Genomic DNA, 16,302 nt, shown 5'->3' with positions numbered 1-16,302 from the left:
AAGAAAATGCTCCAGGCCTCTCAGTCCAGTCCTTTGGAGCAGAGCTGCAGTTCTCAGGAAAGAGCCCTAAGGAGCCCTAGGGAGACTGATGTCTTTGAAAGTTCAGAAATTCAATACTCAGATATTAGAAATTTGGATAATCTGGACTTAGTCATAGAAACATTTCCAAAATCTGAACCATATAACCTGTGTTATCCAAATAGAGGCACAGTAAGAAGATGAGCTATGACTCAAGGAACAATTTGAAACAGAGACAGTGGAACAGTGGGTCAAATTTTCAGGAACAGGAAATTAGTGTGGAACAAGGAACTATAGTGTCAGTGTGCAAACAACATTTCGTGGAATACTTTCATAGGGACAGGAAATTAATTCTAAGTCATATATAGAGAGGTTAGCCCTCATATTAGGACCAATACGGAATCTCAGAACAGTAGAAAAAAATGTGGGACCTGATTAATGACAGTGAAAAATCAGTTTTAAAATAATCATTTGATTGCTCAAGTCAGAACTGCCCATTTCAACAAACTACATTTCTTTCTTCATATTTGTGAGTGAGGCTCTTTAAATCTCTGTGCGAAACTGAAGTACAGTTCCAGCCATTTCCTTCTTATAAATAGCATCAAATTTCTCACTTTGGGCCACAGTGAAGTAATTCTTCCAATCACCTGTAGTCCCTAAAAATGACAAAAAAAAGCATGAAGGTATGAAATTATTCCTTTATGAAGAAAAAGATAATATATATCTAAAGAAAATGTTGGAAGATATAAAGGAGGGTTTTCTTTGTATTTGAATGTATAAAAACATCATTTCTGTCTTATTAGTAATTCCTCCCACCTTGAAAGTTGGCTTATCACTAAACAGAGTCTGACTTTCAAAATACTTTCTGAGAAGTGTAGATTTTCTTGTCTAATTTATGGAAGGTAAAATAGATTCCTGGAGAACATTCTTTTAGTGTTTCCAATAGTCCTAGGTCATGGGATTATCACTGGATTAATAAGCAGGGCATTTTTTATTTTGAGTTACTTTTGGAAACTGTCACAAAGACCAGGTCATCAGCACAACAAAAACATGAAATAGAAAACTGACAAGCATTGCTTTTCAAAATGTAGAAATGATAATGCTATGCTATTTAGAGGATGCTCACTTCCCTGAATTCACTAGATTTATGTTTATTTGCATTTTACATGAGGATAGCATTAAAATTAAACATATTATACCCCTGAATAATCTTTACAGAAGTAAAGTTTTCAGAATATAAATTTACACTAAATCCTTGTAAATATTTATTTGAAATAAATAAATTTTAAATTACTGCAATGTGCTTGAAGGAAAACATTTTTGTTATCTTATGATTGTTAAGTACATCCTATTGAATTGTAAGCTTTATTAATTCTATGATGGCTTGATGAAAGTTTCAGAACATTTTAATGAAAAACATCCCCATAGATAAGGTTTTTTCCAGGTTTTTATTCTTTGCTCTATGTCTCTCAGATGGCAATACCATAATATATATGAGGGTAGCACATACTTGAGATAGTACTCACCAATGATGATGCTATTAAAAAGTGAACATATATTTAAACTATAAAGATTACAATAAATTATTCCAATTATCTTTTATTTTGAGAGTAAATTATATAGATTTGTTTCACAAGAGAGAAGGAAATATAAATTTTTTCTATAAAAAAATGCGGTCAAAGTTTAAAATTTCCTGTTTTGCAGCAATTTAGGAAATTGATACAAACACTGGATATCATCTAAATATCATCGATCCTCTTCCACTCTTTACTATTGTTTGCCTAAATTTTGGTATTAACTTATCTAACATAGCATCCTTCAAGACTGAGTGGGCCTGGTTCTTTGTTTCTACTTCACTCTCAGCCCTACCTAGCATCCATTTACATGCATACCTCTTCCATTACATTATGAGCATCTTGAGGAAGATATGTCATTCAACCCTTAATAGTTTTTAGAAAATGAGGTAGGTAAGTCTGTTTGTGAAAATTTTTTACATGTTAATTAATGAATGCATGGATAATTTCAAATGTATGTTGAATGGATAAATGAATAAATATATAGATGAATCTTTAGTTATGCTAATAAGACTTACTACTTTTGCTTGTATTATTTATGGTCAGAAAAATATTCTAAATGTGTATATATTGTTTACCATAATCTTTTTCCAAAACTTTGCTATAGATTTTCTTAGTTATATAGTCATAGTTTTAACAGATTAATTAATGTATTCATAGTCACAGACTGAGATTGTAGTATAGCATTGATAAACCCTGCATTAATCAGATCACAAAGGATCTATTGTTTGCCACTTTAACAACTAATGTTAATAAGATCTCTAGTTAGATTTCCCTAATTAGATCTATATGTACTCTTTTCTGTGGAACTGGGGAAAGAATCCAGATATTGAAGTAATCTTCTGTATGTTTTTAACCCCAATTATATATCAAAAGTTGGTATCAATTTTCAGATGACTAGAGATAAAATTCTCCTGGAAGTTACATCAATGATAGAGCAGAATGAAAATTTGTCTATAAAGGCTTTTTTTTTTTATTCTTCCACCAGGAAAATATCTTGTGTGTGTGTATGTATGTATGTGTGTGTGTTTTTGAGAGAGTCTTGTTCAAACTTATAATGCACTATTCACAATGGAAAATTTGAGTTGCCCTCTTAACTCTGGAAGCTATTGTTGGGAAATTAAATGTATTTTTTGAAAGTAAAAGCATGACTTGAAAACAGCAAGACTACTTGTTAGCTTATCAAGTTAAAGAAAAATGACTTAGAAAAAAAATGCAACCATACAACTCTTTTCAAAATCAAGAGTTTTGATCCACGTGTTCATGTGCAAAACAAATTCTTCGGATTGTGCTTTTGTCCAAGAATACCAACTAGAATTCTACTTCTTTCTCTCCAGTTCAACAAAAAATATTGAAAATAGAAGTTACTGGCTAACTCCTTGAATTGAATTAGCCAGTTTGTGCAATGTATCTGTTTTTATTATCAAAACACTTTTTATACAAATCACATACAATAAGCTACAATACACAGGATTTGCTTCATTGGAAATAAAGCTGAATTTCAACTGTGTCGAATTTCTGATTGGTCATCTCTCTAAGTTAAATTTAGTTTCTATGCTTTCTCTAATTCAGATAGTATTTTTATGGAGCAAAATTTTCCCATACAGTAAAAACAAAATACTTTTCTCTTGAATCCTTCTTCATGAGTGTACACACTTTCAAAATGATAGAAGATTGTATTACACCAAGCAATATTTATCACTAAGGAGAGAAAGGACACTGATGTTGCCTTTAACAAAAATTTAAGATTTAGGACAACAAATTTGAAATGACTTACATAAGAATTGGTAAAACCATTCTTATTTAGCATCCTAATAGGAAGAAGAATAGATATGAAATACTTGAGGTATTCTGATAACAGTTTTACAAATACTATTCCTTTTAATAATTTCTAATCTAATACAGCAACTTTTATGGTAGGTATTTTGAGTGTCCTTATTTCTTGATGAGGAAAGTAGCTAATATTTAAAAAAGTGACTTAGAAGAGATTAGAACACTGACTTTCAATTCAGAGTAAGTTACAAGAGAATTAAAAAGTGGAGTAGCTAAATCAAAAAAAAAGTGGACAATAGGATGGTAAAGAATAGAACTGAAATTTTTAAGTGCTGAACCGAATATAGTATATACATAAGTTGCCTTTCAAAACTTATACAATATAATAATGTGATGCTATTTCAATAAGTTAATAAATCAATACAGTTATCTACGGGAAGAAGAAAATAAAAAAAGAAACTTTTTTTAAGTTTAAACTCAATAAAATATTCACCTTTGCGCATAAAAGGGGACTTGCTGTGATCCATCACTGAACTCGGCAGATGGGTATAATTCACCCGTGGGTTGTCCTTCATTATTTCAAATGAGGTGTGATGAACGATCTTATCCAACACCTCATCATTCAGGTTCTTTTCTAGAAATCTAGCAATCTTCTTGATTTCCTGCTTTGGATTCTATCATTGGATAGAAACAAACCCAAAACATAAAACAAATAAATCTTTAAAATAAATGAAAAGTTATGTATTATTTACAACCTTTTTTCCTGAGTTGATTTTTAGGTGATTCATAAGTTCTTTTTTTTTTTTTATAATTAATGTATTTTACTGTTTAACAGTTTAAGTTTTTTTTTTTTTTAAGATTTATTTTTATTTATTTATACAAGCACTGGGTACAGTCAGAAGTGCAGGAGGGTGAGAGAATTCACCAGAGCCAGAGCAGGGAGCAGAGCAGGAGGAAGGACCGAAGTACACTGCTGAGGGAAGCAGCGGGCGGCAGGAGAGGTCTGCGCGCCATGCGGGACCCTCCTCTGGTGGGCTGCGGGCAGCTTCGCAACCCAGCGCTCAAACGCTGTGCCACCAGGGAGGCCCTGATTCTTAAGTTCTGAATATTGAATCTGCATTTATTTGTATCTATTCACAATTCTTAAATTAATCACAGAAATGAAAAATATTAATTTGCATTTATCAAATTAAGAATGGAAATATTCTTTATTCTAGTATTTTTTTACATTCAAATTACAATAACATTGGGCCTGATATTAGTAATATTTAAAGGAAAAACATATCAAGCTACTTGAAGCTTAATTTGTAGACAGATTTGAATAGTGAAAGCTTTAAGGGACCTCAGTGCCATTTTATTCTTTCTGCTTTTAATATCTGTTCTTAATCAAAATTCCTTTTTTGATTTTATGAACCATACTTACATACAAATAATAAATTCATGGACAACTTCATGCTTCTTTGCCTTAAGCCATAAATAGTGATGTGACTTTGCTTGGACTTAAATTATTAAAAATAAACTCCAATGAAGATGCAAATACATCATGACCTAATTATCTTTTTTTTAAGTTTGTTTATTTATTTATTTATTTATACAAGAACCAGGGTACAGACCAGATGTGCGGGAGGGTGAGAGGATTTACCAGAGACAGAGCGGGGAACAGAACAGGCAGACTGACGAAATACACTGCTGAGGGGAGGAGTGGGGGCGACAGGAGAGGTCTGCTGCGCCATGTGGGACCCTTGCCAGCCGGCAGGGATTGACCTGATGCTGCAGAGGCTGCGGACAGCTTCACAGTGCTGCTCTCAACTGCCTGCGCCACCAGGGGAGGCCATGACTATCTTTAATGTAGAAGGTAAGCATCCACATTTAATAATTTGTCATATTATTTATGTGTGGTTTGGCAAAGAGTTCACTTTAAAAGAGGTTCTAGCAATATTTTATGTATCAGGTTTCTGTGAGAGAAGTATAAGATGGTTTCTTAAAGAATGTGATGAGTAGAAGGAGTACAAGTTCAAAAATTATGAGAGTGCAGAAAAAGCCAAAAGAAAAGTTAATAGTAGTACAAGGGAGGGCCTCCCCGGTGGTGCAGCGGTTGAGCTCTGGGTTGCGGGGCTGCCGGGCGAGGGTCCCTCAGACCTCTCCTGCCACCCGCTGCTCCCCTCAGCAGTGTACTTTGTCGGTCTGCCTGTTCTGTTCCCTGCTCTGGCTCTGGTGGGTTCTCTCACCCTCACGCACTTCTGACTGTGTCCAGTGCTTCTATAAATAAATACATAAATCTTTAATAAAAATAATAAAAACATAGTAGTACAAGGGAAAGAATAGGTGGACAAACAGTAATTTCTGTCAAGGATTCAAAGCATTCATAGGGTCACGTTATTTTATAGAACAGTAGCATTTAAAGCAAAGAGTGCTGGTGTTTAGTGAATCTTTCTCTGCTATATTTCTCTTTCACTTCATTGATTAAAAATGTATGCAGGCACTCATAAACCTGATGTAAGTTTTTAGACCTTACATCAGGTTTGAACTTTATTTTTTTTTATGCATAGAAGAACTGGGGTGTAGGTCAGAGGTTGGGAGGAGTGGTGAGGGGATTCACCAGAGACAGAGTGGGGAGCAGAGCAGGTGAATCTACTGAAATACACTGCTGAAGAGAGCAGTGGACGAGACAGGAGAAGTCTGCTGAGCCAGGTGGGTTAGCTCCCTGGCCAGGGATCGAACTCAGGCATCAGTGGCTGTTGATAGCACAGAGATTGATAGCACAGAGATTTTAATCCCTGAGTCACCAGGGAGACCCTGAATTTTATTCTTGATAAGTAATATTTTTTTTTCCTATTATTGTTACTGTTATATTAAACCACAGATAGAACATTCTCTAAAAAAGATTACATGACAGGGAAAAAACATTGTCTACTAAGTATGTTGCAGATAGCAGATTTGAGTGGCATTAAGAATATGTGACTATGCTTATAAAGTTGGGCCAGACTGTAAATCAACATGAATGAATTTCTTTGAATAAGGCATTTAGGTGAATAAGGAGAGAAATGGTTTCTATAGTGTCATGTGGAGAACAGTGTAATGTCAGATTGAGACTATGGATGCAAGCCCAGTCCAAGAAAGGTATTTCTCCATCCTGTAGAAATGATTAAACAATATTGAGAACCTAACATTGCACTTATCATAAAGGTAGTAAGGATGTCTAGGAAACAAAGAGAGATGTGCAGTACAGTTGTGCAGCCCACATTTTAACTCTGGTTAATCATCCAGTCGTAGGATATCACCCCTTAAAAAAATGGCTTCAAAAAGACACTTTAGCTTTGTAGCTGTGTATTGCCAGCAAACTTATATTAATTATCTCGAGTCCTGGATCAAAGGGTAATAATAAGTTCAAGACAACAGATTTTCCATGGGCTGCACAAAGCTATAATGGAAAGCAAAGGCCAAGGCAGCAGAAAAACTCTTTTGATAAGCTATTAGCCATATTCTGGAAGTTTCTCAGAAATACCTGGAGTAAGAGGCATTTTCCATGGGACATAATTTCTGTTATGCCAAATGGGACTGATGTCACTGAAATGTTTGTTATTACACCTTACTCATTCATTAAGTCAACTGTGCAACAAGAACCCCTATTTATGTGGTGGTGCTACATTAGTTAATGGGATTGCAGTTACAAAGATGATAGCTATTGTACCTCTGTCACTAATCTGAAAGTCTAAAAAGAATCCTCTTTGCTTCCAGGCTTTTACAACTAGAGAAACTTGATTTCCATTACTTTCCAGGTATGCTCGTATGCTTGTTTGTGGAATGGATGTTGGTCAATTTACATAAAATAGATGAAGAACAGTGATCTGGAACTTTGTAATAGTATTTGAACTAATATTAATTCATATAGGAGATGAAATGAATGTTTACAAGTCCCTAAGTTAAAAGAGAGGTATTAAGAAAGAAAAAGATGATGACTCATTTGAAAGAAATAACAGACAAGGCATATGAGCAAACAGGATGTTCAGTACAGATGAAAGGAAATCAATGAGGAAAGCTACTTTCAAACTTTCAAAAATGAGTTGGCAGCATCAGTAATTGAGTAAGAACAAATGATTACATATGACAGAAAAGCAAGATGAGTTTAGTTTTGACCATGCTAAATACAAAAAAACATGGGTTTGATTTCAGAGTCAGCTTCAAAATGAACTTTTCTGGGTATTTAGCATAAATGGTTTTGGCGACAGTGAGCATGGGAGTGATTACTAAAAGTTAGCAAAGAGTTTTTTAAAATGACTGTGAAAGAGAGACACAGAAAAACCATGAAAATAATATCCCAGTAAGTGTAGGACAGAATTTCAAAAAGAAAAAGTGGTCAAAATATAACAAAACTGTTAAAGGATAAGATAAATAAAAAGAAGTCACTGAGTTGATTTTTGTGTATGGTGTGAGGTAGTGGTCAAGCTTCATTCTTTTGCATGTAGCGACCCAGTTTTCCCAGCACCATTTATTGAACAAACTTTCTTTGCTCCAATGCATATTCTTTGCTCCTTTGTCAAAGATTAGTTGACCATAAATCTGTGGGTTTATTTCTGGATTTTCTATTCGATTCCATTAGTCTGTATGTCTGTTCTTGTTCCAATACCATGCAGTTTTGATGATTATGGCTTTGTAGTATAAATCACTTGTCATCAGGGAAATGCAAATCAAAACTACCATGAGATACCATCTTACACCAGTGAGAATGGCACATATTAAAAAAACTAGCAACAACAAATGTTGGCGAGGGTGTGGAGAAAAAGGAACTCTTCTGCACTGTTGGTGGGAGTGCAAACTGGTCCAACCACTGTGGAAAGCTGTGTGGAGATTTCTGGACCTACTAAACATAGAGCTTCCATATGATCCAGCAATTCCACTCCTAGGTATTTACCCAAAGGACACAGAAACATCAATTCCAAAGAGCACCTGCACCCCTATGTTTATAGCAGCACTGTTTACAATAGCTAAGCTTTGGAAACAACCCAAATGCCCAAAAATAGATGACTGGATCAAGAAGATGTGGTACATATATACCATGGAATATTACTCAGCATTCAAAAAAGATAAACACATGCAATTTGCAGCAACATGGATGGCACTGGAAGGGATCATGCTCAGCGAAATAAGCCAAAAAGAAAAAGAAAAATACTGGATGGTCTCACTCATAGCAGGAATCTAGAAAACTTAAATAAGGGACCAGGAAAATGAATAACTATAAGAAAGTGAAAATCAAAATCAACAAAAAACTATGAACCAGAGACACTTTTAGGGGGGCGGGGGCGGGAGGGGAGGGATTGGGGTCAGAATGGGGGGGCTGCAATTGTATGGGGAATATAACAATAAAATTTATAAAAAAAAAAGTCACTGATTTTACAGTCAGAAAACATTAGTGATCTTAGCAAGCAATGTTTGTGTACGCAGGAATGGAAGACAGCAAAACAATCATATTCTTTTGGATTTCACAGACTAATTCAAAAAATTAATAGTAATCCTTTTATGCCAAGATGTAGACAGAAGAATTGTTCAGGATAAATTTCTACCATTTTACCTCTTTCATATCTTCGTAGTATAAGAAAAGTATTGGGTGTTCTTCTTTTTTCTTCCACCAGCTCTTAACGTGATCAAACCAAGGACCGTATGCCACTAAAACCAGGAACACAGTTTATTTCTCTAAGTATTCATCCAATTATTTTTTTTTCTGAGCAATAAGTTAAATTGTACAAATATTTTGTGGAATTTAGTTACTAAGGACACTGACAACATAGGCCATTTTTTTTTTAAAGTCAGACATTTATTGATATAGAACAATCAGATTAAAAACAAACCCCATATAAAGTACAAAGGAAGTATTGCAAATGAAAAAAACTTGACGTCCATAGATTATACTTGGCCTCAGAGAGAAGGACATTTTTCTTTTACAAAATACTGATATCGAGTATTTATCTAAGTACTTTAAATGTGTGTGTAAGAGAACTAACAAATGATCTGGGAAAGCTAAAGGTTTCTACTGTGAATAGAAACTGAGAATGTACTTTAAGCAACTGAAATGAGATTCAAATTACTTTCGTTAAGTTGATGAAAAATATTAGGTTTGCATATTGAATAGCATAATAAAATATTACATATATTTGATTCAATTTTTTGAAATGGTATTTGAATGTATTTATCATTAACTAAAAATTAAGTGTTTTGAAAGGAAAAATAACAACAGTGATTCTTAATAAGTTCATGAAAATTGATTCAATTAAAAAATTATTAAATTTTAACCACAGCTTACTTACCCTTTCCAGTTACAAATCTCTCCAGATATTCTCCCCAGGTGCCAGGAAGAGGTTCTAAGTTATTCATTAAATCAAAATGGTAATATGAGACTGCAACATCCTTGGCATTTCGAGCCAAATATATCATCTGTAAGGGAGGAAGAAAGAAATTAATTGAAAGTTAATTTAGGGAATATAAGCTAGCAAGGTAATAGAACTCCTCTTTCTTTGCGTTTTTTTAAAGATTTTATTTATTTATTTATACAAGAACTGGGGTATAGGCCAGATGCATGGGAGGGTGAGAGCATTCACCAGAGACAGAGTGGGGAACAGAACAGGCAGACTGATGAAATACACTGCTGAGGAGTGCAGCAGGCAAGACAGGAGAGGTCTGCTGCGCCATGTGGGGCCCTTGGCGGCCAGCTGGGATCAAACCCATGATGCAGAGGCTGCTGACAGCCTCACAGCACTGCGCTCAACCGCCTGCACCACAAGGAGGCCCTTTCTTTGCATTCTTTCCAGCAACTGTTGAGGGTCTTTCTAACCTGTACCGTTCTCAGCGGTGTGAGTTGACCTCATTATAGTTTCTACCTGCATCTCTCTCTTATTAAAAATTATGATGATTTTTTTTCATGCATCTGTTGGTCTTCTGGAAATCCTCTTTAGTGAATTGTCTGCAGCTATGTGGCTGATTTATTAATTGGGCTGTTTATTTATTGTTAAATTGCATAATTTTTTTATCATAGATATAAACACCTTGTCAGTTGCGTAATGTGTAAATATTTCTTTCTATTTAGCAGGTGTCTTATTAATCTGCTTATATTTTCTTTAGCTGTGTAAGACTTTTTAAATCTGAGTATATTCCAGTTGTTGATTTTTACTTTTATTACCCTTGCTAATGTGAGCAACTCCCCAAAAACATCTTCGTCACTGATGTAATGAAATGCATTGCCAATAATTTCTACTACTTATTTTATTGCTGTAGTTCTTATTTCTAAATCTGTAATTTTAAATTTATTTTTTTGCAGGAGTTAGAGAGTAAACCAACTTTATTCTTTTACATGTGGCCATCTGGTTTTCCCAGCATCATTTATTTATGAGACTTTCCTTTTTGTGTTGTATTGTCATAGTGCCTTTATCATTTATTTAATATTGATATAGATTTCAATTTATTTTTGGCCTCTTGATTTGGTTCCATTGACCCAGTTGTTTATTTTTATGTCAATACCATATTGTTTTAACTGTTATTTTATTGGATAGCTTAAAACTAGATAACATGATGTTTCTGTTTCATCTCCCTTTCCTCAGGATTTCTTTGCTATTTGAGGACTTTTATGGTTCTTTTATGCTTTATAATAATTTCTTATAAGAATATTGTTGGTAATTTGATGGTGACTGCATTAAATTTATATATTACTTTTGTTAGAATAGTCATTTTAATTGTATTGATTTAAATCTGGAAAGCTTGAGAATGTAGGTTTAGACTAGAATATCTACATTTCTTAATGAAACAATTTCTTATATTACTCACTTCTCAAGTAAAACATTTGAACATTTGCTCACTATGTGAAAGAGTAAAGGAGTAAGATAACACTTAAAAATGTCGTAGTCTAAAGTATACCTTGCAGTTGTTTTCCCAGAAAGACTTAGGAAGAAGATCAATTGGAAGATGTGTCTTCACCACCCGGGGTGATGGAGTCTCCTCTAATTGTTCTACACCTGGGAAAATGTAATTTGAAATACAGAGATATTAGTCTCCATGGAACACATTCTGTATTTTTCTTTTTTTAAAAAAGAATTATGTCTGACTCACTCATTTTAAGAAACCCTATATTTTGAATTTAAAGCAATCTTATGCTTCAAGTCAGTCCTGAACTTCAGTTCTATAGCATTGACCCTCTGAATTCAGTCAGCCACACAATAGGAGTGATACTTTCTCAGTTGGTCCTTCTTGGCTTATGTGCTTCACTAACTCCAGTAGGAGAGAAAATTTGGTTACTACTCTTTAAGATGGCCTACATGTCCTCTTTCTTCTTATTCCAGATATTCAGCAGCATTTGAGAACCACACCTTGCCTTATGAATCCTTCCACATGCCTAAAGAACATCATATACTTCTAATTCTCACTTAGCTCACTAAGTATTTCTTTTCAGTTTCCTTTGCTAGCTCCTCTTTTTCTACCAAGCCTCTTCATGTTGGCATTTTTCATAGTTATATCCTGCTGTTCTCTTTGCTCTACACACTTCAAATAATATAATTGAATCTGAATATTTGAAATATCAAATGACCTCTCAAACAATATGTCTATATTAAATTGTTAGTAACCTGATCCCTAAATATATTACTTTACAGCTATTTTCCATATGCTCCATAGTCCCTTCAATGATCAAGATAAAATTTTGGGAGTCATTTTTCATTTTGTAATTTTCCTCATGTTATATAGACCATCAAAGAGCCAAAAATAGGGCCTCCCTGGTGGCGCAGGGGTTAAAGTCTCAGTGCTATCAACCATTGCCAGCCACTGCGGCATGAGTTCAATCCCCAGCCAGGGAGCTGACCCACATGGTGCTGCAGACCTCTCCTTTCTCACCCACTTCTCCCCTCCCCTTCACTAAATCCACCTGCTCTGCTCCCCACTCTGTCTCTGATGATTCTTCTCACACACCCCCATACACCTCTGGCCTACACCCCAGTTCTTGTATGTGTAAATAAATCTTTAAAAAACAAGCCAAAAATATATTTTTTCTAGTTTCCCAATCTCATCTTCATACAGCATCCAGTGAGGTCTTTATATTTAAAGAAACAGCAATATAAATTCTAACTATTTTTTGAATGCAATTCATATCTTTCTCATTGTGTTTAGAATAAAATTAAAGAATCTTAAGAATTAGAAACCCAAGATGATTTGTGCTTTTCTAATCTCCAATTGATTTGCAACCCACTTTTCCTTTCTTCCATTCAATTTCTCTTGCTGTCTTGTACTACACCAAGGTATACATAGATTTAGATGTCAATTATGAATAGATATCTCTAAACATTTATTCTAAAGTAAGTTCTCCAGGGCCTTCCCTGGTGGGGCACAGGCGGTTGAGCGCCACACTGTGAAGCTGTCTGCAGCCTCTGCAGCAGGGGTTCGATACTGGTCTGCCGGCTATGGTCCCACATGGAGCAGCAAACCTCGCCTGTCTCACTCACTGCTCCCCTCAGCAGTATATTTCATCAGTCTGCCTGTTCTGTTCCCCACTCTGTCTCTGGTGAATGCTCTCACCCTCCCGCACATCTGACCTGTACCCCGGTTCTTGTATAAAAATAAATAAATCTTTAATAAATAAATAAATAAAGTAAGCTATCCTTTTTTTCATAGAATCTTATTATTTGGACATGCGAGACTAATGGTATTCACATATTATTAATTTACTTATTAAATGTAACTATTACCATAAACTCCTTGGGGAGGTTACTAGTCTACTAATATTTTTTGCTAGACATAGCACAGTGCATAAATTCTTCTGAAGCACCCAATGAATATTTGTGGAATGAAAAAAATGAACTGAATTAATAATAAATTTTATGTAGTAGGAGATAATTATTTAATTACAACAATGTCCTAACTAGAAGTTCATTGTTTTAATCTGACAAATTCTAAAGGTCACAAAAAGTAAGGATTTTTTTATGTTACCAACTGTATTTTTAGTTGTTTTCATTAATAAAATTCCTTCTTCTTTGGTTATTGTAACTTCATATGTAATGATCTAAACTAGTCTCTCTTTATACCTTGGTAATTGTCCTACACAAAAACTTCCATTTATGTTACCAAATCTCTATTTTCTGTGTATGGAAATCATAAGTGCAATAATTAATATGCTATATAAATTACATTACAAAATTATAATTCCCAGGTGGTTTAAGATTACCTGAAGTTCTTATTCCAGGGAGAGCCATTTCCAACATTGGGACTTTAACATTAATAAAATCTCGCTTACATTTTTCAACATCTCCATTATTTAGAACCATGTCCACAATTTCACTAACCCAAGTGGTACCTGTGGTAGAATGAAACATTTTTATATAATCATCACCCACATCTGGGAGCAACAAAGTACTTATCTGAAGCCTGCCATTTTTCTTACTCTATTAGAAAACTAGTTCTGAAGAGATTCTCTTTCTATGCCCCAAGTGCCCAATTTTAATATATACAAAGTAGATAATTAGACTGACTGCTAGGAATATGAATTTAGGGTAATGCTGATTTTAAAAAGGAGCTGATTTTTCAGAAAACAAAGGTTGAAATCAGACATGCTGTTAGGCCACAACACTCACCTGATTTGGGATAAGTGGCTATTACAATATCATCTGGCTTGCTACGGAATTCCTCAATCCTTTCCCAGTTGTTTGCAAAAGAATAGATCATAGGATAGCCATGAACCATCTTCAGATCTTTTCTCTGGAAGTCTTCAAGGGAAGTCATTTTTGTACTAGACTGCACAAATTCTTGGTACAATACTGACAGATCATGAGGGAAAAAAGGTATAATAATCAGAAGCTGAGTAACTACGATTAATCTTAAGACATTATAACAAGAAAAAAATTAAAATTGACCTTTAACACACTAAGCACACAGAGATCTAAATACAAAGGGCATTTTTGTGTGTATAAAGTTATAGATTGCAAGAGCAGCTACTGGCTTAGTGACAAGAGGAACAAAGGTCTTTAGTTGAAACTGAAAAGAAATGGAATCGCTTATATCACTTTGAATTGAAAATCACATTTCTTGAAAGTACGCTAAAAGATATCTGGACTTATGGCAAAATAAATAAACCAATTATCATTATTCTTCAGTTGTATTTCATTATTCCTTGCAAGAGACTTATTCTTTCTCACATTTGTTTTTCTGTTCATAATGCATTTGTTTCTATGATAGTTTTTGCTCTGTACCTGGTTTTGACTAATTGAATTAATATATGCCTGGAATGATTATTGGGGTGTGTGTGTGTGTGTGTGTGTGTGTGTGTGCCCACGCACGCACTATTTAGATTCTTGGAAATGTGGGTTTACAGTCATTATTTATCCAACTATTTGCTATGTCTTTCCTCTCTTATGTCTGAGACTCTCCAGACCATATGAAGTTGTCTATAGCTCACAGAATTTTTTTCTTGCTTTGCATTTCATTTTGCATAATATGTACAGCTGTACTCCAAGTTTACTAACCTTTACTTATGCAGTGTGTAATCTGATGCTAATCCCATCCAAAGTATTTTATCTCAAACATTGTAGTTGTCATGTCTAGAAGATAATTTTAATAATGATTGTATTTTTTCTGTCTCAACTTTTCAGGCATATTGAATACAGTTGAGGTAACTATTTTAATATCATATTTGTTAATTCTGGTATCTTTATTCTAGATTGTTTTAAATTGAATATTTTTTTCTTTTCAATATGATTACCTTTTGCCTGCTTTCATGCCTGGTATTTTTTTACTGAATATCTGGTATTGTGCTCGAATTTACCCTCCATCAGAAAATTATTTTGAGGCACTAAGCTGTGGAAACCATTGGATTCATTTGATGTGTTTGCTATTTACTAGCATTTGTTTTGGTTGTTTCATACAAGAGGGTAAATCTGGTGCCTGTTACTTTATCTTGCTTAAAAGCTAATGATAGTTAATTTTATGTGTCACCTTGACTAGGTCACTAGTCAAGGCTTTCACATATTTGGCAAAATGTTATTCTCTATACTTCTGTGAGGGTGTTTTGGGATCAGATTGTACTTAAATTAGTATGTTCAATAAAGTTGATTGACTTCTGCAATGTAGGTGGGCCTTATTCAATCAGTTGATGGCCTGACTAGAACAACAAGGTTGAAGCTTCCCCCAAGTAAGAGAGAATGTGTCCTGCCTGATACCTTCAATATTTATATCACTTTTCTTCTTTGTTCAGACTGGGATTAAAATATCAACCTTTCATGGGCCTAGCCCCTGATAACCTTTGAACTGAAATATCACATCAGATCACCTTACTGTTAGGTCTTTAAACTCATAATGGAACTAAATAATCAGTTAATCTAGATCACCAACCTACCAGTTCATCCTGCAGATCTTGGAACTTGCCTTTCTCTAAAATTACATACACTAATTATGTATAATTAATCTCTATGTGTATGTATATATGTGTATATAAATGCACACATGTATATATAATATAAATATTGCTTTGAATACTCTTTGGTTAGTAACTATTACTACCATAATAATATTAACTCTGAATTAGCATCTCATTAACCTGCTAAGCTTTTGAAAATATTAATGTACAGAATTTTTGAAAATATTTTGGCTCCTATGAGACTAGTAGTCAGGGTTCTTCAGAAACAGAACCAATAGGAGATTATATATAGAAATAATAATAATATAGTTTATGTATATTTATTTCTATCTATATATATAAATGAAGATATACATCTATGTATATAAAGAGAGGGAATCTATTATAAGAAATTGACTCACACAGTAATGAGGAGGCTTATTCACATAGGGGAGGAGGGAGGAGAAAACAAAACTAATATTTGACTAAATATCTGGACTCCCTATGACCCTATCAAGTTGACATAAAATTAACCATCACAGAAATTCATCATTTACTTGTTTCCACTTCATTTTCACT

At 34.2% G+C, this 16,302-nt stretch overlaps 1 protein-coding gene across 1 annotated transcript; it reads right to left on the bottom strand.

The window, feature by feature from the left end:
* Positions 1-561: 561 nt before the first annotated feature.
* Positions 562-14,114, bottom strand: SULT1B1 (sulfotransferase family 1B member 1; the record flags this gene model as incomplete). The annotated part of the gene is made up of 7 exons (XM_084234247.1): positions 562-674; positions 3,859-4,039; positions 8,935-9,029; positions 9,668-9,794; positions 11,268-11,365; positions 13,561-13,689; positions 13,967-14,114. 7 exons carry the CDS (start codon positions 14,112-14,114, stop codon positions 562-564), a joined length of 891 nt encoding a protein of 296 aa, XP_084090373.1.
* Positions 14,115-16,302: the final 2,188 nt, after the last annotated feature.

The sequence above is a fragment of the Talpa europaea genome (genome assembly GCF_964194135.1).
Source record: "Talpa europaea genome assembly, chromosome: 5".
Classification (NCBI taxonomy): domain Eukaryota; kingdom Metazoa; phylum Chordata; class Mammalia; order Eulipotyphla; family Talpidae; genus Talpa; species Talpa europaea.
The sequence above is the reverse complement of the archived record's forward strand: the minus strand, read 5'-3'. Positions and strand labels throughout refer to the sequence as shown.